Source organism: Poecilia latipinna, unplaced genomic scaffold (assembly GCF_001443285.1).
Source record: "Poecilia latipinna isolate Pla-1442-1.1 unplaced genomic scaffold, P_latipinna-1.0 Scaffold598, whole genome shotgun sequence".
In the NCBI taxonomy this organism is placed as follows: domain Eukaryota; kingdom Metazoa; phylum Chordata; class Actinopteri; order Cyprinodontiformes; family Poeciliidae; genus Poecilia; species Poecilia latipinna.
In genome coordinates, this window is record NW_015113214.1 from 253,900 (window position 1) to 279,117 (window position 25,218).

At 37.3% G+C, this 25,218-nt stretch overlaps 1 protein-coding gene across 10 annotated transcripts in view; it reads right to left on the reverse strand.

Annotated features, from left to right (window-relative positions):
- nav2a (neuron navigator 2a) overlaps positions 1-25,218 on the reverse strand; it is a 119,871-nt gene that overhangs the window by 91,832 nt on the left and 2,821 nt on the right. For 8 of the 10 annotated variants that reach the window (XM_015042651.1, XM_015042645.1, XM_015042652.1 and 5 more), the window contains exon 2: positions 349-466. In XM_015042651.1, the coding sequence (XP_014898137.1) occupies positions 349-466 (118 nt within the window). Of the gene's footprint in view, positions 1-348; positions 467-7,578; positions 7,808-13,020; positions 13,312-25,218 lie in introns of those variants that run through there. The other 2 variants (XM_015042649.1, XM_015042648.1) reach the window with 2 other exon arrangements.

Below are 25,218 nucleotides of genomic sequence, written 5' to 3' on the forward strand. Positions count from 1 at the left end.
CAATTTCCTCTTATTTTCTATTTATATACAATGACTTTAAGAAACCGTCATGGTGAAGTGAAAAAAAATAAAAAGTATTTTTTTTTAAAAAAACCACCTCTTTTTTAAAAAAAAAAATAGTTTTTTCTCACCGATTTTTGTGTTTTTCAGCAATTTCCTCTTATTTTCTATTTATATACAATGACTTTAAGAAACCGTCATGGTGAAGTGAAAAAAAATAAAAGTTATTTTGTTCAAAACCATCCACTTCTTCTAAAACCAGTGACGTTCTCCACATTTTTCTCCCGTCGCCACTTGAACGGTGTTGGTTTTAATTAGCCAACTTTGTAATTAAATTAGTTAACTTACCGACGACCTGTATGATCTCGGCCAGCAGCACTCCATCCGTGACGTCCGTCTGCAGGTCCTTGATGAGCCGCTTGTGTCCTGACTTGGCAAGGTAGTGGTTGGCCCAGTCCGTGTAGATCTGCATCCAGAAACACACAAAACGCCCGTCACTTTCTGGACCCACCAAAACAAAATTCGGTCCCAAAAATCCAGAGGTCAGTGTTTCAAAACTCTGCAAAGACACTTGAACACCAACAAAAGGCATAAACGGTTGTTGCAAATTCACGGCTACAGAAATAACAGCATGGTTAAACGGGACCGGAGCGGCCCCTGGTTCTTTTGTTGCAGCTCCGATCCGGAGTGTATCCGCGTGGTATTCAAATTGGGGCCATTGTGCTCAGCCGGGGCATTCATCTCTGAGCACACGGCGGCTGTTTTCTATGGGCCGTGCTGACATCACCCTCTGGGGACAGAAAAGACCCTTCACTGCCTGGAGGGGGGAGCAGAGCAAGCATCTGAATAATCTGAATGGCTTCCTTCATAATTAGTTACCAAACTCACGCCTGTCCTCCCTTAAACTCACAACGGGACGATCGAGTTTCTATTTCTGAGTGAATAAAAAGAGGGCAGGAAGGTTGAGAAGCGATCCAAGTCTTCATAAAGGAGTTATATTTGAGAAATGGACAATTCATGGATCTGTAGTCGCTTCAGATCCTCTCTGCAGGGATTCAAAATGTGTGGCAGCTCATCTCCCTCTGTTTGACATCTTATTTTTATCATTCACCATTTGCTGATATCTGCTGGGAGAAATGTCAGTTATGGGAATAAAAAAGAGTTGATTTTTACTGGAAAATGTCTCATGAAGGAAACAGTTTTACTACAAGCACAGGCCTTTAGTTAAGTTTATTTTTGTAAAATTAACCAGACTTTAGTCCGAGAAAATTAAAGTTAGAATTCTGAAATAAAGTCAGAATTCTGAGGGGGGGGAATCAAAATTCTGAGAAAATAGTCAGAACTTTAAAAAACAAAGTTAGAATTTTGAGATCAAAGTCAGAATTTTGAAAAGGAGAGTCAATCTCTCAAAACTCTTTAAAAAAAGAGTCAATTCTGACTCTTTTTAGAGTTAGAATTGACTCTAAAAAAGTCAATTCTTTTAGAGTTGACTAAAATAATTGACTTTGAATCCATCCTGGAATTCAAAGGCAGAATTCCAGGATGAAAGTCAGAATTCTGAGGAAAAAAGTTTTTTTTTTGTTTTTTTTTATGGTGGCTCTTATCCTTTTATGTATGGATCTGATCAGTAAAATACATAAACTAAGTTTTAGAGCTTAATACGAATAGGATACAGTTTGGGAACATAATGCTTTAATGCACAAACATAAAATGCCTCTATGAAAAACTTGCAGCACATTTTTCCCAAAGATCAAAATCTGTCAAAAACGGGTCATGTTTTTGACAGCAAGTTGGAAGTGCAATTGGTAAAAGACATGAAAACACATAAACAGAAAGTACTTGATAAAGTTTTGTTTTTGAAAAAACAAACCTTAAGGTGCCAAAAGACAAAGTTATAACCGTTGTAAAGAAACCTAAACACTGTCAAGTTGTAAGCACGGCGGTGGTGTCTGGTTACGTTTGAGAGAATCTCAAAAGAGGGAAGTCATGACTGCAAATTACAGGGCAGCAAACCAGCAACATAAAAAAACAGAAGCTGCTCCCCTGAACAAGACACAATATTTGTTTTTTTTCTCCTAAAACGTGCAAACTTTCTCCACTCAAAAGAAAAAGAGCCGGATTTTTTTTTTTTTTTCTGGTTGTGAAACTGAAGAACATCTGTTAATCTGGACAAGACGCCTAGTGTTGTGGTTAAAAAAAGCAAAGCAGCATTTAGGGTTTGACATGATGGCGACCTCTGGTTCTTTGTGTTTGCACTGTAAACACACTCGGGGCTTTTTCTGCTGAAACACTAAAAAATAGGATGAATCACTGCTCGTCATGTCGGTTTACAGCAGGTGTTCAAACTTCAAAGACTAGCGCTCAAACACCAACTCATGCTAGCATGCAAACGGTTTATTAGAGAGACAACATCAAATTAAATACAAGAAGCTTCAGAGAAACCTTTAAATAATACCTACACTGCAAAATCACAAAACCTTACCAAGTATTTTTGATCTAGCTTTAGTGCAAATATCTCAGAATACTTTAAAACAAAACTAACTTACCCTTTTTTAACAAGAAAGAGGAGCTTGTTTTGAGTAAATAAGTCCTTAAAATTTATGAAAAAGTAATAGTCCACTGAGATTATTTCATTTATAAGAAGAAATATTTCCATTTTATAAGTGAAATGGAAAAGGTATGTTTTTATCAACATTAAGGAATTATTGACTTTTAAACTCTTGTATATCTTACTGAAGTATAACTTAGTACAACTAAGATATTTGCTCTAGGAACTAGAAGAAAAATACTCCAATTTTGTGTTTTTGCAGTGTAGTTTTAAATTAACAACAAGACGTTGAGTAATTATTAATCTTTACACTGCAAAAACAAAGAATCTTACAAAGTATCTTATTTCCAGTTTGTATTGAAAATGTCTCAGTTTAGTCTAAATCTTACAAGTTACACTTGGGGCAAATTTTAAAACTTATAACATTGGAAAATTATTTGAACAAAAAAATCTAACAGTCGAACTACATTTTTATGAATATTAAGGAATTATGTCTTGCTGAAATGTTGCTTGTCAGTTAGTTTTGCCTTGTTTTAATTCTACTAAAAGATTTGCATAAGAAACTAGACTAAAAATACTTGGTAAGATGTTGATTTTGCAGTGTAGATGCTAAAACTGTTAGAGATTTGATAAACTTATATTTAGTTGTTATAAGAGGTATATTTTTTACACTATATTGTGTATTTTACATAAACAGAGATCTTAGTAGTCCAGCTGTTGAATCGTCTCGTTGTTTTTCTCTTTATTTTTCACTTAAAGTCGGAATGGATCCGTTTTCTCAGGTTATTTGAGCCACGTTTTCTGGTTTCAGTGCGTTGAATGACAGCTACCCGTTTCACCTCGGTCTTTCATTGCAGCCCAAACCCTCAATTTGCTTCCCCGAAACTGCTTCAAAGAAAGCCTGCACGCTCGCACAAAAGCTCCTGAAGATCGCACTTCCTTTATTTTGAGAGAGCAAATTGAAAGGATGAAGTTTAATCCGTTTTTTTATAGCTCCTTGTTTCACTAGAGACTGTCTTTATTCTCACTGAAGGTTTGTGTTTACACTGCAAAAACACAAAATCTTACCACATATTTTAATCTAGTTTCTAGTGTAAATATCAGAAATAAGACAAATCTAATTTACAAATAGCTTTTCTTGTAAGTTTAAAATCAATAATTTCTTGAAATTGATGAAAAAGTACTAGTTCAACTGGCAGATTTTATTCCAAGACATTTTATAAGTTATAAGTTTAAAAAGCTCATTTATCTTGCTAAAAACTTACTATTAAGTCAGTTTACTTGAAATTAGACAAACTAAGAAACTAGACAAAAAAAATATACTTGGTAAGATTTTGCATTTTTGCAGTGTGGCTTTTGTTACTGCACTGCAAAAACACAAAATCTTACCAAGTATATTTCCAGAGCAAATATCTTAGTGCACTTGAAATATGACAAAACTAACTTATAAGTAACTTTTCAAGAAGGTATAAGTTTTATTTAAGTTGATAATCCCTTAGTATTCATTTTACAAAAGGTACTTGGCAGATTTTTTTTCACATTTTTCCAAAAGTCTTTTGAGAAAAAAATCTGAATTCTTTTCTCTTTTTTTGGCACCAATCATCTTCCGTAGCCATCTGTGACACTATTCTAATGTATTTAAAGCCTGGTCTATTATTGAACATTGAAATACAACTATTTTCTGCTTCTGTCTTTCCATATGTCAACACAGCAGAAACATGTTTAATCTGGATGGGCAGCTGAACAGGCATGCTGTTTCCATATGGAAAATCCCACCATTCCCAGAGACTCCCAGTAATCCCAAATCTCCCTCTTCAAGGGAGTGTGGGTCTTTTTTCGGAGCTGATAATTGGTGTAGGGGTCAGGGGTATTCCCGTCATCAGAGAGAAGCAAAGTGACACCAGATCCTTCCTTCATCCTTATGAAAACTCTTCTTTGTGCTGCCAGCCCATCAACATCCTGTTCTGCTGACGATACATCAGCATTATTAACAGCCGTTCAGCTGCAACCTTTTCTCATCAAATACAAAGCAAAACATTGTTGACAGTTGGCTTCCTTTACGACACGGGTGTCCAACGTGCGGCCAGGGGGCCATTTGCAGCCCTTGGAATAGCTTTGTGTGGCCCCCTGGACGCTTTTTAGGAATGCATATAAATGGTAATTAGCTTGCACTTTTTAAAAAACCTAAAATTTCACCAGTTCTACCTGCCATTTTTTCCTTTTTTCCCTGTCTGAGGTGAATGATCATTATTTTCTGAAATGCTAATTTGCTTACAGAGACTTTATAACCCACTTTTTTTTATTTTGGATGCTTAAAATGTTTTATGTTCTTTAGAAATTGAAGTTTTTTTATCTTTAAGTGGCTATACTTGCATTAATATGTCATAATTGTTATTATTATTATATTAGTTGAAAATGGTCTCAAAATGACAATATTATCGTTTACCGCGATAATTTCTGGGACAATGTATCATCCAGAAAAATTTGCTACACATATATTTACCTAAAAAAGAAGCAATAAATAGTTCTTATCGTCACTTTTGTTGTTACAACAACAGTGCCATAAAATATTGTGATAAAACTTAAAGACCATATCGCCCACCCCTGATGAAAACGTCTTGTTTAGTGCACAGGCCTGTTCTACATGACAGCTGTGTGCAGCTTCTCATTTAAAACCATCAGCTCTTCAAAGCTGTGATGAGTCACTCCCCCAGACAGCTGCATCGTCTTTTCACACAAACACCACAAAATGTGCCGCAGATCCAACACGCCTGCCGCCTCGCCTCGCTGAGTCACCAGCCTGACAACAACAGGCGGCGATGGACGCATGCCATCCCCGCAGTGCACACTCTGCTTGGTCAGGCCGGGCCTCACGCCGCCACACTGCCCTTCAGCTGACAGAGTCATCCTGGATCAGAAAGCAAAGGTTTCCCAGATGGTCCAGATATACGGATTTAGGCGCTTGGAATTTTTATTATGATATTTTGTGGTACTATTATAAAAAGAAATGCTCATTGCTTCTTTTGTAGCGATTTTGAAGATAAATTGTCCTAGAATTTATCGCAAGAAATAATATTGCTATTTTAAGACCATTTTCAACTAATATGGAGCCTATGCATGGGTTGATTCCTTTACATGCTGTCCTTTAACAACTGAATAAATTATACCTGCAGATTTTTGCTTTTTTGGAATTTTTGTATCAAAGCAATGCTTTTATAAACATAATGTCTTTACTTCAGGTATTGTAAAAGTTTTTTTGGAAAATGTCTTGCAAAAGGTAGCATCTGAAAGTAGTTTTTGTTCTTTTGTGTTTGTTAGTTTTAGCTTACGTTGCATCATATTCATTTTTGGAAAGTTATTTGCGTCGCCAACTGAACCCTTAAGATAATAACTCTAATAGACCGGAGTTACCAGCATAATAGCTGAACTTTGATGGACAGACTTGCGTTGTTGTGGTTTGATTTAATGGTAAAATGGGAAACATTTAGTCACTCCTTTGTGGTTTACATGCTTGAACTTCAATGGGCAGAGTAAATGGTCCTTTAAATGCCTTTCAGTAATGAACCGGGATAAAAATACATAAACTTTAATAAGGTATAAATACCCAAGGTGGGGTGCAAAAATCTCTTACATCGTCTGTGTTTACACAGGATTAGTTTCAAAAAGGTGGCATAAAAAATCCTCTAAGAAGGTGAAGTTAAGTTCATGTTAAAATTAGTGTTTCTTTGGATTATTTTCCCACTAGCAGCGCTAATCTAGAAAAACTGAGGGATTTGACAGCTGTTCAGTGTGACAAAGAACCAGCCATGTGGCGCGTGGTTGAAATTAAAGCACTGGATTTTCTTTAAATAGTTTTTCCCTGATTGGTGTCACAGTTCTAGTTTGCCTCCTGCTACAGTTGAAAAAGTGTTTTATGGGTTTGGTAACTAAGTGGGCGGGGTTCTGGAGAGCAGGACGCCGCGCGCAAAGGTTCAATAGATGGATTCAGCAAGTTACAGCCGACTTGATGGTCGATAGGTGGATCATTGACCATCTATCTATGGTCAATGATCCATACATTCACTGAGTTGAACCTCGGTCGCCAGCTATTCAGCAAGTTGAACCTAGTTATCTATACCGATGGATCCAGCAAATTGAAACTACCATGTTAGCTGTCTATACATAGATTATGCTAGCTAGCTTTCTATAGATAGATTCAGTGGGTTTAAGTTAGTTAGCCAGATAGATTCAGCAAATTGAAATTAGCTCGACAGATTCAGTGAATAATTTGTTTGTCCCAGCACAGCACGCAACAGTAACATAAATTTAAATAATAAGTAATTACAATTTAGTTCAGTTCAGTTCTTATGGAAGAAATAATATAACCTGACTTCTGTGATGCCTTTTGCCAACATTTGTTACCAAAGCACCAAAGCATTAGCAATGTGGCTATTTAGCATGCTACACTACAAAAACACAAAATCTTACCAAGCATTTTTCAAGTACAAAAGACAAAACTAATTTACAAATAACTTTACAGCAAAGATACAGGAGCTTGTTGAAAGTAAATAATTCCTTAATACTGATTAAATTAATCTTACTGGTAGAATATTTCACTCCTAACATGGAGAATGTCGTGTTATAAGTGAAATAATTTACCTTTTTCAGTTCTTTTTTTTATCAGTATTAAGGAATTAATTTAAAACAGGTATCTGTACCTTGCTGAAAAGATTTCTGGAGTTTTATTGAATGTATTGGACCAAAAACACTTGGTAGGATTTTGTGTGTCAGAGTTGCAAAGTACCTTCTGCTGTGTGAAGCTGCTATAATAAATCCAAACAGCTTCTGCAGATCTGGTTCTACTCTTGACAAGTCTATTTCAAGCTGACCTTTCCTCCTATATGCGTTTAAGTCTGTTCAAATCATTGCTCCCAGCAGTGATTATGGTCCTTATTAACACCTTTTCCTACAGGCTGTCTGATTATTCTACAAGCAAATCAGAAATGATTTGATGTTTGCCGTATTTTCCATGTTTCTTCCTGATTTCTTACCACTTTGTAGTTTTCACAGGAGAAGCGGCTGTTGCTCCTGGGCGGCACCTTGAGGCCGCAATAGAGCGCCATGCGAGGTCGTCACCGAGATGAAGATTACTGACAGACCCAAACAAACAGCTAGACATTCCTGAGAAGATGAGAGCAGTCTGAGCGAACAGAAGCGGTTTAGTGGCCACTTGCCCCTGACTGCCTTATCTCCGTCGCAGCGTCTTTACGGGCTGCTGCCGGTTGGAACATGACATGATTTACCTCTTTACAGGAAGGCTTCTCTTTATCTGCCCCCCGCCCCTTTTCAGACGCTCGGCGAAGCCTCAGACATCCTGACACTGTTACGGCCCCCTGCCCACCCGCCGCCGCTGCCGCCTCTCTGAGTGTCATTCAGTCTGAGTCAAGTAGCCGACCCAGACTTGGTTCCTCTCCAGGTACAGACACAAAGCATGCAGAAATGGCGACGTTTATGTTGGGGCATAGTTTTTATATTATTATTATTATTCGGTTTAAATGATGCCTTTCCACAGAAGAGGATTAGAGACACTTAAAAAAATATACTGATTTAACTTAATTAAAAGTCAGAATTGTAACATTAAAGTCAACGATACGAGGCTACCTAGTTTGCTAATTACAGATTAATTCAGCAAGTTGAAGGTAGCTAGCTAGCTATTGATAGATAGATTCAGTGAGTTGAAGCTAGCTAGAACGATTCATTTGTAAGCACACAAGAATACAAATTTAAAAAAATAATAAGTTTGAGTTCAGTTTTGACAGAAGAAACTATATATATATATATATATATATATATATATATATATAAAGTTTTCCTGACTGCTTTGATGCCTTTCGGCAACATTTGTTTTATTCTTTTGTCTTCCGAAGATGAAGGATGAGCATTTCACAACCTGAAGGCTCTTTAGGAATATCACAGAGCATATTTGGTTATTGACCCCTCCATCTGCTCACTTTCATCAATAAGGAGTCAGCATGTCTCCATGCTGCCGTGAGCTCAGGGTGACATGTGGCGACACATCCCCTCTGACCCAAGCTGGGCCGTCCAGCAGATGGCTGCTGGGAGAATGATGGATGGACTGATGGAGTCACTAACACAATAATCTAAAAAAGACATACAGTGAGTGGCTGCGGCTCTTCGTAAGCAGAGGTAGATATGAACAGATGTCTCCTGACGCGCCAGAGGACCACAATCTGCTGCCATTTCATTCATATTTTTGGATTTGAACCGCCAAATTTCCCCCTTTTTCTATGTATATTTACCAAAAATCTGCAATTTTATTTAAATACATGCAAACGTTCACATTGACATCGGGTTTGAATAAATGGATCACCATTAGAGCCGTGCAGCAATGCATTAAGAAGGAACAAGAACCCAACATGAAAGAGCAGAAAACTGATTTAAAAACCACTTCATCCAGGGCCGGCCCAGAGATTTACAGGGCGTTGAGCAGAATTTGATTTGTGGGCCTTTTCCTGTTCAGCTTATCGCCACCTCCACCTCGTTCATGTCAGCAACTGTTCAGTTCGATTTGATCAAAATTTTGTTTGTTGTCTAGAAAATCCAGTTTGTGGAGGTGTGAATACGTAAACTAACTCTGGTCCGCTTAAAAACCTCTGCCTCGGTTCGGTTGAAGTGAACTCTGGCGCAGTTTGAATGCATATGTGAACAAAAAGCACTCCAAAGCCAGGAAGTGGACTACAAAGCAAGGCATTCTGGGTAAATACTACCAAAACAAACGTGAGAGTCTAGCACTAGCAGGAGAAATTTGACAAAAAATCTGTGCAAGTACTGAGTAACTGATCAAATTATCAATAATTTAATATTTACAAATCATCAGACAGACCAAAATGTAAACTTAAGTGGAAATGTTAGGCATTTTAAGGACAAAAATGTCAATAATTCATAAAAGTAACAACAAATATCAAAATAAATTTTTTACAAATCAGTTTCTTTCAATAAAAAAAATTATGAAACTGTAACAAAAACTGCAGGTGTGTTTCTGAGTCTTTATCTTAGTCATAATAAAATGACTCGAGTAAAAATAAAAAGTACAACTTGGTAGAAATACTCCTAAAAGTTCATTCTTTCCAGAAAGTTACTTAAATAAATGTAATTGAGTAAACATAGTTACCACCCAACTCTGTTGAAGATCCATCGAGATAGCCAAGCATAAGAAGTGTGAATGAATGGGATTTTAAATATAGCCACTGACTAAATACAGGATCCAAACAATCTTTTGTCATATGGATTATTAGAGTTTTATCATCAGTTTAGAGCCGATCGAGCAGCAGCACCAACCGAAGTCGGTAACCCTCCCTGCCTGCCAACCGGCGCAGGCCTCTAAAGTGGCTTCAGCCCGCAGGGAGCCGACCCAGGCCAGCTCTAAATAAGCCCTCATGTCCCTGCTTGTACTTCGTTTGGCGCATAAAACATGTGGTTTAGAGAAGCCTTGTGAGGCACAAGGCAGACCAAACAACTTGGCCTTAACGCGGCTGGTGGAGCATGGGAAACAAAGTCAGATGCTAGTAAGCCAGAGCGATGGGAGGGAGTATGAGCTCCTGACATCTGATGGGAATATTCATATCCCTGCAACAACACACAATCTGACAAAGAATTTCTGCTCTGGTCTTCAGTGCAAATATCTTAGTGCACTTGAAATACGACTAAACTAACTCACAAGTAGCTTTTAAGGCTTTTATATTGGAGTTTTAAGGCAATAATTTCCTAATATTGATGAAAAATCTTCTCATTCCACTGGCAGATAAATTCACTTATAACAAGACATTTTTCCAAACTTATAAGTGAAGAGAAACTGGAACTTTTTCATCAACATTAAAGAATTATTTACTTAAAACAAGCTCCTATATTTTTCTGAAAAGTTACTTGTAAGTTTATTTTGTCTTATTTTAAGTGTACTAAGATATTTGCACTAGAAAATAGACAAAATTACTTGGTAAGATTTTGTGTTTTTGCAGTGCAATGTTATTTCTAACAATATTTTTAACAATTAGCCAGGATAAACTTCTCCTTTTGTTAGCCCATTTCGAGACTTTTACAGTTAAATCAGCTCATTGGTATCTAAAATACAAGAAAAACTTGTTTAAAAATTATTTTTCTAATCATTAAGTACTCAGATTTATCATTTGATTAATCTGGGCTGTTGTTGTTTGTTTATATATAAAAGTTGGACAGAAATGTTGAGGATTTATGGCTTAATTATCTGTCCATTAACATGTACAGGTATACGAGTATCAAAGCACACGAGAAACATTATTTATCACCAGACAACAAAAAATAATAATTGAGTAAAAACGTAGGTTATTTTTCAACATCACATTTAAATCTCATGATTTATTTCCATAAAAAGTACCAGAAGGAGCTTTTTCAAAGTTCTGAATGGTTAGCGGTTTCAGAGTCCATGTTAAAACACAACCACACTAGTTTCCATTTGTCCCCGAGGCTTAGCCGTAAGCCAGGAGGGTCAAGAGCTACGATAAGCTCAAGGTTTTAACAACATTTCAACAATTACAAAATACAAACAAGTTTGACACATTTATATGATGAAAAATGTAATACAATCAGCTTTAAAATGGACCAAAGGCCTTCCCTCTGCAAGTGGCACAACAATTTTGATTTATGGACCGCAGGTCATTTGTTGACATGACAACCATGACGGTCAAATAATCAATCGAACGGAATAGATTACCGACATCGACGGCACTTCATAACACAGACGGCGGGTCATTTTAATCTTCTAAATGTGCTGATGTTTTCATGCTTATGTTGTCAGTTCCACTTATTTTTTTGTTGCTCACACACACACTGACCTAGAGGTGTGTTGTCAGCCGGTGTGTGTGGGGGTTAGCTGTGTAATTAAGCTAGCTTTCTTATCAACCCATCTAAGAACCTCCACTGCCTTCCCTTCCTCTCTGCACCAGAAGAGATGCAGATAAGAAAAGGAGAAGCAGAAAAAGAGCCTCAACAGGGCGCTTACTGAATAAAATGACTTTTAATAAAGCTGCTGCTTTTAATGCTATCACCTCTGAAATCTTTATAAAGGTTTGATTTTCCATTTCTTTTCTCCACATGTCTTTTCTGCAGCTGACCTGCTTTGTATTTTATCTCAGAATCCCAGACTCTGCTGAATATTTACCACCTCTGCAGCACCATATTGCCCTGAACAGTCAGTTTGTGCAACAATGCACAAAGCAAAGTAAAAGAATGATGCCTTGCTAATGCTTCAAAGGAAAATAGACTTGTGCACGCATGTGCTGCAGAACTCTAAAGGGGTAATTGACCCGATTGTAACTTTCCAAGCAGACATCAAAGTGAAAGACGGAATCAGGTGAGGGGAAACCACAGAGCATTTCCCTTTATATTAAACCCTTTGCTAATCCGCAGCCTTCTAGTAACCCAACACCGAAGCTGCTGCATTGTTACAGCCTGACGAGACAAGCCCCATAAAAAATACATCAACATAGAAATATACAGAAACGACTTAGAGCCACTAAATGAAGGGAATTTTGACTTGAATCTCAGAAATTCTGACTTGAAAATTACTGACTTTTTTCTCAGGATTCTGATTTTAATCTCAGAAAATGTAGATGTGAATTCTTCAAAAGACGAAGTAAAAGCCAGAATTCTGAGATTGAAATCAGAATTGTGAAAAAAAATTCAGAATTCTGAGAAAAAAACTAAGAATTCTGCAGAAAAATAAACTAAATTCTGCAAAAAAGAGAAAGTTGTGACCCTATGTGAGAAAAAAGTCGATTAAAGTGAGGATTTTGTTATTAAAGTCAGGATTGTTAGAAGAAAAGTCAGAATTCTAAGAAAAATGCCAACATTTTGAGAAAAAATGTGACTGAATTCAGCCTTCTGTGAAAAAACAGTCAGAATTCAGAGACTGAACTCAGAACTGAGAAGAAAAATCAGATTTATTTTGTGAAATTGAAGTCAAAATTCTGAGAGTCAGAATTGTGATAGGAAACATCAGAATTTGGTGAAGAATATTTTAGAATTCCGAGAAACAAGTTGAATTAAGTAAGAATTCTGAAAAAAAAAGTCAAAATTAAGCAAAAAAAAGTTCGAAGTCAGAAAAAAATCTAAATTCTGTGAAAAAAAAGTCTGAATTTTCAGAAAAAAGTCAGAATTCTGTTATTAAAGTTAGGATTGTGAGAAGAAAATTCAAAAAATCTGCAGAAAAAAGTAAATATTCTGCAAAAAATGTCAAAGTCGGAATTCTTTTTTTTAAGCGACTCTAATCAACCTCTGTAGAAATAACCATCCTCAATTCAAGAACGTCTAAAGTGACTTTTAGCAAACAGAGCTTCCATTCTGTCACATTTTTACACATTTTGACACCAGAGAAACACGTAAAGCTGATAATTTCCCAAATCCCAGCTGGTACTTGACCCTGGACGTGACCCACCTACCAGTTTCATGGTGAAATTGTTCTGCTCCCAGCGGCACAGCATCAAACTCATGGTGCTTCATACACCTGCCTCACATGTAGCAGGACGGCCGACGGACCCGTCGGGTCCGGATGGGTCACATCAGGACTAACTTTAGCCCAACAGAACCGGAGTGGGAAGAAACCCCAAGAATCCAAAGAATCCCAGACGGTTTCTCAGGGTGCAGGGAGAGCTGCTGCTACGCTGGGACCAGCAGGTCTCTGGTTGCCTGGACTAGAAGAACCGGGTCCCTCAGCGTCTCCCCACCCACTCTGGACCAGAGAGGAGGTGAAAGGCGAGAGGAGCTCCGCCGCCTCTGCTGCAGCTTTGAGCCGCTGCCAAGCCAAATGCAGGATCCCTCCTCCTCCTTCTCCTCCTCCTCCTCTTTGCCCACAGCAACACATTGTGCAATTGCTTTTCAATAGACCTTTGGTCAAACGGGGAGGAGGCTGAAAAAGAAAGGGACAGTCCTCGTACCCCTCCCCCGATAAAGCTCACCTCCCCCAGTAAAATGGAAGAAAAGCAGCAAAAAGATGAGTGAACTTTTAATCGCAGTGTATGGAGACCAAATCTTGCCAAGTATTTTTGGTCTAGTTTGCAGTGCAAATATCTTAGTACACCTGAAATGAGACAAAACTAACTTACAGGTAGCTTTTCAGCAAAGTAAAGAAGCTTGTTTTAGGTCAACAATCACTTAAAATTTATTCCACTGGCAGATTATAACAATATTTTTGCCATGTTAAAATTGAAATAATTTGCCAGTGGAACTAGAACTTTTTAATCAATAGTAAGGAATTATTTACCTATAAACTTCTATATCTTAATTAAAAGTTACTTGTAAGTTATTTTAGTCATTTTTATCAAATGTACTGATATATTTCCAATAGAAACCATTTAAAAATACTCATGTTTTTGTGGTGTATGTGTTTTGACAAATGATTTTTCCAGCCTGAATTGGACTCTAAATTAACTTTAAGTCTTGCTGTCAATCTGGGTTTTTTTTATTCTTTATTGAGATTATTTATTGTTTTTGTTTATTATAAGTGAAATAATCTGCCAGTAGAACTAATATTATTTGTCAATATTAAAACAAGTTCCTATGTCTTGCTGAAAAGTTACTTACAGAAGTAAAACCAGCTGACCAAATGTGCTAGAGCTCCACTTGGGTTGCTAGGTGACAAGCTGGGCTTTACTGAGGTTGCTAGGTAACGGGCTGGGCTTTGCTTGGGTTGCTAGGTAACGGGGCTGTGCCTGCTTATTTGTGAAATTACATTTCAGAAGTTTTTGAAATGACTCATTTCCAGACATCTAGAAACATTGATTTGAAGTCAAATAACAGCTGGGTGTTTTTTAAGCACTTGAGCTGTTTTTAGAAAAAGTACAAAACCAAATGGAAGCACAAAAACATGTAAAACATTAATTTTACTCTGCTATATCTTGCTAAAATGTTACTTGTAACGTTTTTGTCTTTTTTGTTTCCAAGTGTACTAAGATATTCAAACTATAAACTAGACTAAAAGTACTTGTTAAGATTTTGTGTTTTTGCAGTTTGAGAAATGAAAAAGCTTACAGGCCAAACCACTTAAAACTCCAGACTAACAATCTCCTTTCCAGTTATTATTATTTCTTTAAACAGCTTCTTGCTGTGATGAAAAGCCAAGTTTTATTTTCCGCAAACACAGATGGACCAAACCGCTCTCTGATCAGCCGTCACTCACAACTCGCTGCCCGATGCGGACCCATGTATTTATGTGCATGTGCCGCGTGGGTTCATAGCCCAAGTATTTATATATTTGTGAGTGTGGAAGAGAATCCACAGTACAGGATGCTCTCCGTTCAAGCTCACTCCAACCCCCTGTGCACACACACGCGCTCCATTCCCAACCACAAATTACAAGCCGAATTTGAATTTTGGGAAAGACCCAAGATCTACAAAAAGTTCCCACAGCAGCGGGAGGCCTGATCACTTCCAGCAGGCTGAACAAAACGCTTTCAACTCCTTAAAATAACAATATATCTGATTTGTGTAAAGTGATATTTCCACCTAATTCTCTGCAGTGCTGAAAGTAATACGCAATTCAATAGCCATGAAATGATTTATATCAGTTTAATAGTAGCAAAATAGAGAAATCTAACACAAACATACACGTCAGGTCCAAAATGGATTCCCATCTTTTTCATTTGTACCAACCATGTTTTGTTTTCTTCTTGCTTGTAGTAATTGCTGTTTCCTCACAAACACTTTGTGTAATTAAGTTAATAAATCACTAGCTATAATTTGATTATGATGATGATTATGAGTTATGATTTCTTTCCATAAATGACTGTCCCTACAAACATTTTTCATCAGAGTACAAAATAATAAAGAAATGTAATAATGGCCACACAAAGAACCCAACAGTGAGTTGATTTTTCCACCAGAGCTAAGCGAAGTACAAGTTCTGGTTAATAATTACTTTTAGGAGTATTTTTACTATGATGTACTTCATTTTAAGTTTCGCTGGTCTTACTTGAGTAAACTTTCTGGATTCTCTACCACTGAATGAAAAGCAAACATGTTTTAACCAAAGATTCACCAGACACAGACCTGCAGTTTTTGTTAAAGTTTCATAAGTTTTTTATCAAAAGAAACTGATTTTATGTTTTTATATGAATTATTGTCATCCTTAAAATACCAAAACTTCCACTTAACTTTACATTTTAATCTAGCTGGTGATGTACTTTTTAAATATTAAATTTGATCAGTTACTCAGTACTCGAGCAGACTTTTTTTACTTTACGAAGTAAAAAAGTACTTGGCCAAAGTACTTTTAGCCAGAGTAATTTCTGGCTACCTTTTACTTTTGAGTAGAAATATATTAAATTAGTGCTATTCTTACCTGATGTGAAGTTTGTCAAAAAGTGTTTATTTATTCTTTGAATTCATTTTGTCTAGACAACAAGTTGTTTCTCCAGTCATTTATCGTTGATTTGGTTGGTGGTTACCATAGCAACCAGCTCCGCCCCCTTTTTCTGTTGCCTTCTGTGACTATGGCCTGCATTGGAAACAGCTCTGCGTTTTCTTCACAAGTACGGTATTTTAGCAGATATTTTAGGCAAATTTGATCACATGCAGTGTTCCATTAGTAACTTTGCTGTTTTGTTTGATATGTTTTAGTTATAATTATTAATGTTGCCCATTTTAGCTATGTTTAATTTTACAAAGTTAACTGTTGCCAACTGCTCATTGGGAAGCATTGCTTTGTAGTTTGTTAATTATTGTATTTTATTTAATGTACGGGGGCAGAAGCTGCTGGACTGATGCAAACCACTTGATTTCCTCGTCTGTCAGAATCAGTACGGTGAACCTGAGTATGTCTGTCGTGAATCAACCTACTGGACCTGAGACGAACGTAGAAGGGTTGCAGATGTACTGTCAAAGCAGTGACCTGACCCGTCCACTCAGCCTTTGGACGTTCCCATTGCCTCACTGTCCCTGTGGCTCTACACTGGGAAACTGTCAGCATTTAAAGCTCGAGTTTAACAGTTTTAGTGGAGGCCTTCAACAAGCTCATTAAGTGCAGCCGCAGTGAATGGACTGAGCAGTGGTTCCTTTCACAGCTCCAAATAAAACACAGTGTATCAGGGACAATAGCGGGGGTAACCCCACCGAGGAGGGGCTTTTGTTTTGGGGGAACCCTCCCTTTAAGCTGGGGGTGAAAACCACGCTGATGATGGGGGGAGACGGACCTCAGTTTAGGTTCAGAGACTCGCTGTAGGTTGAGACACAGACAAAAAGCTGCTGGACCGATCAGAGTTTACATTTCTATGACCTTTTCTTTTTATAAAATGTAATGATCTGTCTGAGTTACAATAAAAAAGGCACTGACTTAAAAGACAACACAGGACTTCTGGAAAGACTTAATATCTTTAAAATGACAGAAGCACAAACAAAAAATTCTGCTGCACAATTCTACCGATGATCAAAAATGCTAGCATTAGCAGTTAGCTCCAAACCAGTGAAATAATAAACAGAAAACTCAGTATAGCAATGATGTAAAATACTGGGGAGCATTTTTCAGTGGATGACATTAACTGAGGGTGTTTGAAAGATCTTCATGAATAAATAAGCAGCATGCACTCCTTCAAATTAGATTAACCCCTAAATTCAGATGTGATTTTTGATTTATTGTCAATAATTACTCGGTGTGGTTTAGCAAGAAGCTTCTTGACTGTCAGATTTACAGCTCTGCTGTGGAATCCAATATTTAGCAGAGCAGCTTTCACACTTATTGCCGTTGCATGCAGGCTGAAACGGGAGGCGTAAGACGGCTTGAGAAAGTCCCCGAAGCTGCAGGAGAGAAGAGCTGAGAGCGGAGATGTGAAAATCCGCTCAGTCATCCTTCCAAAGGCGAACGGCGCTGACAGAAAGCTGAGCGATATTTCACAGCGGTTGTCACGTCTGTTTAAAATGAGCAATCATGTTCAACACCAGCTGAAAGACGAGCAGGAACTCATCATTAAAAATGTAGAGATGATCTGATGCTCGGTGCTCTGGGGACGGTGACTTCAGTCCTGATGACCTTTACCCCCAACCTCTCCTCTCCATTCAGGCTCCAGCTTCCAGACCTATATGACGCTGATCGTGTTAGCTGAAGCGCTGATTCTCCAGGGGGCGCCGCTCACAAACTGCCATTTATGCTTCCCAACGAGCTCCATGTGACAACTGACACGAGGAAAGCAGAGACGCCGGAGTGCGGAGGGCACCTTGGCGGGGGATCGATTGGAAGGATGTTGACTCAGGAGAAGCAGATGTAGGCTCTTAATTAATATGGTTATGTCCTCAGCCATGACCTCAGACAGGAAGACAGCGAGGGCGACCGCACAGGAAGTGGAATCTGATCGAGACGCATTAGGAAAAGGGGTGAGGTCATTACTCCTGGAGCCAAAACGGCGTATGATCACACACACCGAACAGGTTTCCACACAGAGCAAATTTAATCCCAAGACTTCCAAAGATGATTTATTTATCAATGGAAAATCTGTCCAAGCCAACATGGTAATTTACAGTTATTTAAAGGGTGTTTACAGAAGCCGAGAGCAGAAGATATTCAGATAAACTTCTTCACCAATGGTTTTGATAACGAGTTAATCTATAGAAAGCAGATGGTTGGTGTGAATGTTAAACCTGCATCCTGTTGTGGCAGAAACTTCTGTTCTTGATAAAACAAAGATGGTTTTCTCAACAACAAAAAAAACTAAGTTTGTTTTCCAGAGATTAACTTATCTCTAGAAAAGCACCTGAAAAAGTGTGAGAGGAAAATGGAAAAGTAATTTATCTAGAGAAAAACATAAAAAAAAAAATATGTTGAGAAAACCATCAGGAAATTAATTCGTTATCTCAAGAAAACTGTTGGGAAAAAGATTATGCAGAAAAAAGTTAATTCTTTTGCTTATGTTAACTAATTCTGGCTAACTGCGTTGGCTGTATTTTCTCAACCTTTTGTACTGTCAGATTTATTTTCTAAAGCTTTTCACCTGTTTTGGCCTCGACAACCTACAAAATTAAAAGTTAAAAACCAAAGAATTGATTCTTGGTCATTGAGTTAAATCCAGATAAAAATTGATCTGGATAAAAAGCTGCCTTTAAGGAAGTGGGAACCAATTGACATTAGAAAAGGAAATATTTTGTTTTTTAAACATGCTACCATCTATTCCTTGATCAGAATTGGACGTTTATTGTTTAGTAAAAACGCTTCAGGACAAACGTCAGGTTTCTGCTGCCGCTCAGTCGGATCAATCTGCAGGACACACAGGTGCTGGGTGGAAATCTCTTATCTCTAAAGAGTCAGCTGTCAGAAATGAAAGCAAACGACCTCAATTTGCCCTTGATGACGAATCTACTGGAGGCGATTCTAACAGCGACTCTAAATGAAAAGGTTCAGAGTTTAAATCCATGAGGATAAGAGACGATTCCCTACAAAACATGTTCTTTTTTTCTTTACTTGAACTCTGCAGTCTGTTAAAACCTGGTTATTTCTGTTCAACAATAACATCCCGGACAATAAAACGTCCATTAAATCTGGTTTTAACTAGCAGCGCCTCTTGAAGTGACATATGTCTGTGTGGTCCTTTGTCATGGTAATAAAGAAAGCAATATACCCAGAACCCCCAGCAATCTGTGCAGCTCCGGACCGGCGGCCATTAGCAATGCAACGCTGCTGATTCTCCTTTCTCCCTCACCTGCTCCAGTCTGCAGGAGGCTGGAGCAGGGAACCATAAAAAAGTCATGACTGCATTTCACTGGGAGGAGCACCAGTAATAAAGAACGGCCTCTTATTGGGGTCAACAAGGTTGAATCTGCATCGGCGTATTCGAGCCATTGGTGATAGAAAAAAAGGACATTTCCGCAAAGAAAGTCAGAAAATTTAGTTTATCTCTAAAATGTTCTAGAAAAAATACAAAAAACTTTGAGTTCAGAAAAAAAATAAATTCAGAAATTTTGACATTGTCTGAAATTTTCTGGAAAAAAAAGGATTAAATTTCTGAGTACCAAAGGTAAAAAATTCGAGAAGAAAATCAAACATTTTGAGATTAATCAAACAAATTTTATAGAAAAAAAAGGAAATTTCAAAAGTCAAACATTTTCAACTCTTTAAACTCAGAAAATTTTTTAAATTGGAAAATTTTCAACAAAATGTCTGAGATTAGTCTCAGGCTTTTTCCACCAAATTTTTGACTTCTCAAACTCAGAAATTTTCAAAATGTTTCTATAAAATTTGTGAGATTAAACTCCAAATGTCTTAGTTTTTTGCAGAAATACTTTTTTTTCTATCAATTTTGGCTCTACTTTGTCGAAATAGTACTCATTGGAATTTAATCCAGCTTCCTTTGAGATTAAATAAAAAAAAAGTAAGTTTTTACATTAATCTGTATCTTTCATATCCATGCAATTCCAAATGTACAAGCATAACTAACTTAGATTAATATTTCAGAGCTTAGATTATTTTTTTGCGTTTATTTGTCTGCATTTTCCCTGTTATTGGTCTGAAAATATTTTTAGCCAATGACATTGCTGCATTATAGTCATTTAATAGAAACACTGCAAAACATCAAAGCTTACAAAGTATTTTTCTCTATTTCAAGTATCTTAGTACATTTAACTTATTAGTCAACATTACAATACACCGATATTCTTTAAATACTAATATGAATATTTTTGAATAATATCTTAAACAAATAAAGTTGAATGAAATAAATCTAGCTGAGTTTGTTAAACTGTTTCATGAAGCTGATGAGAACTTCTGAATCTAATTTTAATGAAACAAACCAGTCAGTTTGACTTTAAGGGTCATTTAATTAACTTTCAATCCATAATAATCAAAAAAAGTTCACATATATCTCTGTGTAAGCGTGTTCACAGTCGATTCAATCCCAGAAATCTTAATTAAATTTATTTAAATTGTGAAATCATAATCTCCAGCAACTGCATCTTCAAAAAGGGATGAATTAATGGAGCTGACTTATCAGGCCAAAGCTTTTTATTATTGGACGGGGATTTATTTAAACAGTTCCTGGTTTATTTAACAGACCATCTTGGTAAATATTACCTTCATGATGTCTTTATGTGGTTCAGATTCAGCTCCCAGACTAATAAATTCGCACAAAGGCGGCAGCAGTTTGCCTTTCAAAGATGTTTATTAAGATAATAGATCCTAATCACTCAATTATAAAGACAAATATCTGCCTCTCAGGACGTTAATCTGAATGTTTCTCAGTTTTCCAGTCTGTATGTCATATTAATTATAGGAGGTTATGTAAAAAAAAAAAAAAAAAAAGGAAAATCAGAATGTACACTTTTGAAGGTTTCAGAGCTGCAGCAGAAAATGAATGAGCTGACAACAGACTTCAGGATAAAACGTGGAAACAGGAGAGTGATGTGAAAAACGGAGGCATTAATAATTAATGAGGAGGCAAAGATGCTGGCCTTGCATGAGTGCACACACATGAACGCTACACTGCAAAAACGCAAAATCTCACCAAGTTTTTTAGTCTAGATTCTAATGCAAATATCTTAATAGCTTAAAATAATTTCATATTTCTTGCTGAAAAGTTACTTATAAGTTAGTTTTGTTTTATTTCAAGTGTACTAAAGTATTTGCAATGAAACTAGACTAAAATTACTTGATAAGATTTTGTGTTTTTGCAGTGTAAGGCTTGATTTTATGAATGGGAATGGTTGCAAAATAGAAATCAAACACTAGAGGGCAGCAGTCAGGTTTGCGCAAAGAGCCTCTCAGCTGTAGCAGCATTATAAAAGGTTGAAACTCAGTACAGCTTGTCAGGATATATATATAATCACACACACACACGCACACACACACAGAGCAGGTGGTTTGACACATTCCCAGACTGTAGTGGCAGATTTCACACTCTGAGCCACAAACACCTGCAGACCTGGTTCATCCCGGCCTGTAAATACTCGCTGGGTGACTCCCTCTCTTTGCTCCTGCTGCATTGTGGATTAACTCTTTGTTAAAGGCGTACCGAACGAGTCGGGGCTGCGAGCCAACTGGGCCATCCAGCTGGATGCGTGAGCTGCTGCTTCTCTTCAACCAAGGCTTCACTAATCCCTCAGATAACTACTGACTTACCCTGTCAGGCGCTTAAAGGTGTCATGTCCAACTCACTTTGTGTTTCCTGTTTGACTTTCTGCAAACACATCCAGTCATTCAGCTGCTTAATGCACGCAGGATTTTAAAGGTGACCTATTAAGCTTTCTTGAACAGGTGAGGACAGATCTATGGCCTATACAAAACATGTTTTGTATAAAATCATTCTTAGATAATGAGATCTTAGTCTGTTCTAGGGCGTCTTGTCACTTTAAATCCAAATAAGCTGCTGGTGGCGTTTACACCCGCATGTGAAAATGGCTGCAAACAGATTCTTAATTATACAACCATGCATCTGTGAAAACACAAGTGGAGCCTCCTGCACACTGCAAAATCTCACCAACTATTTTTGGTCTAGTTTTTCGTGCAAATGTCTTAGTAAACTTGAAATAAGACAAAACTAATTCAATGTTTGTTACTGGTTTCGCAACCGTCAACTGTATGTTGTTTTTATGGGTTTTATGTTTGTGATGTCATGATATAAAGCACTTTGAACTGCATTGCTGCTAGACGAATTTGACTGATTACAACTAACTTTTCTGAAAGATATTGGAGCTTGATTTAGGTCAAGAATTTCTTAATATTTATTAAAAAGCACCATTTCCACAGCGATTTTATTTCACTTCAAACATGGCAAAAATGTCTTGCTAAAAGTGAAATATTCTGCTAATGGAACCAGAACCTTATCAAAAATATTAAGGAATTATTGACCTAAAATAAGGTCCTATGTATAGCTGAAAATATACTTTTAAGCTTGTTTTATCTTATTGCAGGTGTACTAAGGTATTTTCACGAGAAGCCAGACCAAAAATACTTTGTAGGATTTTGTGTTTTTGCAGTGTACAACCAACAAGAATGCAGCATGTGATTTCTAAGTCAATAACAAAGCACCTGTCTTTTCCAGCAGCCATTATACAATGCATACGGCGGTAAAAGCAGCTGACCAAGCGTGCTGGAACTCCGCTTGCGTTGCTAGGTAACAGGCGGAACTCGCCTGGGGTTGCTAGGTAACAGCTGTGGTTCGCTGCAGTTACTAGGTGAAAGGTCAGTGCCTGCTGATTTATGACATTAGATTCTGAATTTTTTTTGAAACGGCTCCTTTTCAAGAAATCAAAAAAACATCAACTTATTGCCAAAAACTGTCTATTTGGGGTATTTTTAAAGGCTTTGGGTGTTTTTAGAAGCAATTGAAACCCAAATTGTAAGTACGAAAAATGTCAATTTTGTATAATACGTCCCATTTAAGATTACTTTGCTCCTTTTCTGCATGCTTCGTTTTGTTAATTTTGTTTCAAATGAGACTCTTCTGAAACTACTGTTCACCAGATAAAGATAGAACGCATAAAAAAGTTGTTCCCCTGGTTAAAAATCAGCTCAAACCTCAGCCCACATCTAGTTGTACTCTAACTAAAGCTATTTGCGGCTCCCTCTCCAACTCCTCAGCGGTCAAATTTTCAGATTAAACATTGTGCAATATGAAAAGATTCAACAGGAAACCATACAGCAGTGGCTTTTAACCTGGGCCCATTACAATTCTGCTCAGTTTTCTCCAAGGAGGCAATCCACAGCTGGAAACACAAAGTAGAGGAAGAAGCAATATGTTCTTGCTCCTGATGTACCAACTTCAAATGTTCCCCATTTCATCGCTGGAAACGCTGGAAACGCTGCTCACGCTGCGGTAAGCACTCGATGCTGAGAGGAAATGACAACGAGACGGAGGAACGACACCGCAGGGTGCTGATTTTCACACAAACTGATTTTCTTTGTTTGAACGGCTGAATAAAACTGACGATTTAAAATCATTCTTACAATTACACCAGAGTATTGACATTTGACTAAAACTGCTTCTTGTGTTGTTCTATTTTAGCATGTAATTTATAAACAATTTTAGGATTTCTACTTGATATTTAACCTTCATTTTTTAGAAATGCAAGATCCAACTATTTCACCACTGCTGTATTTCAGAACAAAGAACTTTAACACTGAGCAGAATATTAGAGTTTCACTGGAAAACACAAAATATTACCAAGTAATTTTGGTCTAGTTTCTTGTGCAAATATTGTAATACTCTTGAAATAAGAGAAAACTAACATAAAAGTAACTTCTCAGCAAGATATGGTGTCTTGTTTTAAGTAAATATTTCCTTAATATCGATGAAAAAGTACTAGTTCCATTAACTTATAACATTTTTCCTATGTTACAAGTGAAATAATCTGCTAGTGAAGCAGCTATTAAGCACTAGAAACATAACAAACACAACAAATGTTCACATACATGCTGGTGTTTGAACAGTTTCTAATCATTTTTAGGTAATATTTTTGCTGTTGCACAGATTTTGTAAATAATCTGTTGAGTTTTAGTTCTCTAATACACTTTCGCATTTTGTATAGTTTTTAAATTAACCTACCTAGTTTCACATTCCTTTGGACAAAAGTATACTATTCTTAATTAGCATACTTAAGAATATGCTAATTATTCTTAAGTATGCTAATACTTAAGCATACTTAAGAATATGCTAATTATTCTTAAGTATGTTAATACTTAAGAATAATTAAGTAATTATGTTGAAATTTTGCCCTTTCAGTTACCGGAATGCAACGACACAAAACAGCAGGCTGTTACCTAGCAACCCCAGCGAAATCCCAAACTGTTACCTAGCAACCTAAGCCGAGCTCCAGCACAGCACAGTTTCACCTAGTAACCCCAGCGAAGCCCAAGCTGTTACCTAGCAACCCCATCTGAGTTCTGCTCATCACCTAGCAACCCAAGCGGAACTCCAGCACATTTGGTCAGCTGGTTTTACCCCCGTATCTGCTGTACAAGGGCTGCTGGGAAAGACAAATGTTTTGTTGTCAACTTAGCATCCAGAAACCACTTGCTGCATTCTTGATGGTTGTGCAGGAGGCTCCACTTCTGCTTTTCAAAGATATACAGTTGTATAATTGTGCATCTATTTGCAGTCATTTTCACTTGTGAGTCTAAAAGTTGAGTTGGGGGATGTGGCCAACAGCAGCTTATTTGGATTTAAAGTGACAAGACGCTCTAAAGCAGCTCAAAATAGGCAGAAGATTTAAAACTCACTATCTAAGAATGATTTTGTGACAAAAATGTAATGAACATGCTTCATATGTTCATTACATTCACACCCACAGACTTATCCTCACCTGTTCAAGGAAGCATAACAGATCACTTTTAAAGAGTGTTTTGGTGTTTCATTTTTTATACCACTGGGTTTCAATTTTAATGATTCCCAAATATAACAAAAAAAAACGAAAATAACAATGCAGGACTGTAAAACAGCAAGACTGGATAGAGTCCAGCATATGACTGCAACATTCAGGTCGCTGCCTCTGTTCAGAAAGGTCGAGGGTTAACATAGCCAATGGTGACGAGGGCTGCTTCATCAGCACCACAGGGATGAGGAAGAGAAGGAGGAGGAGAGACAGAGGACAGAGGGGAGAAAGTCATGTAAAGTAGGTCAGCGAGAAAATGTGATTATCCAGAAAAACAAACAGCAGCCTCATCCCAT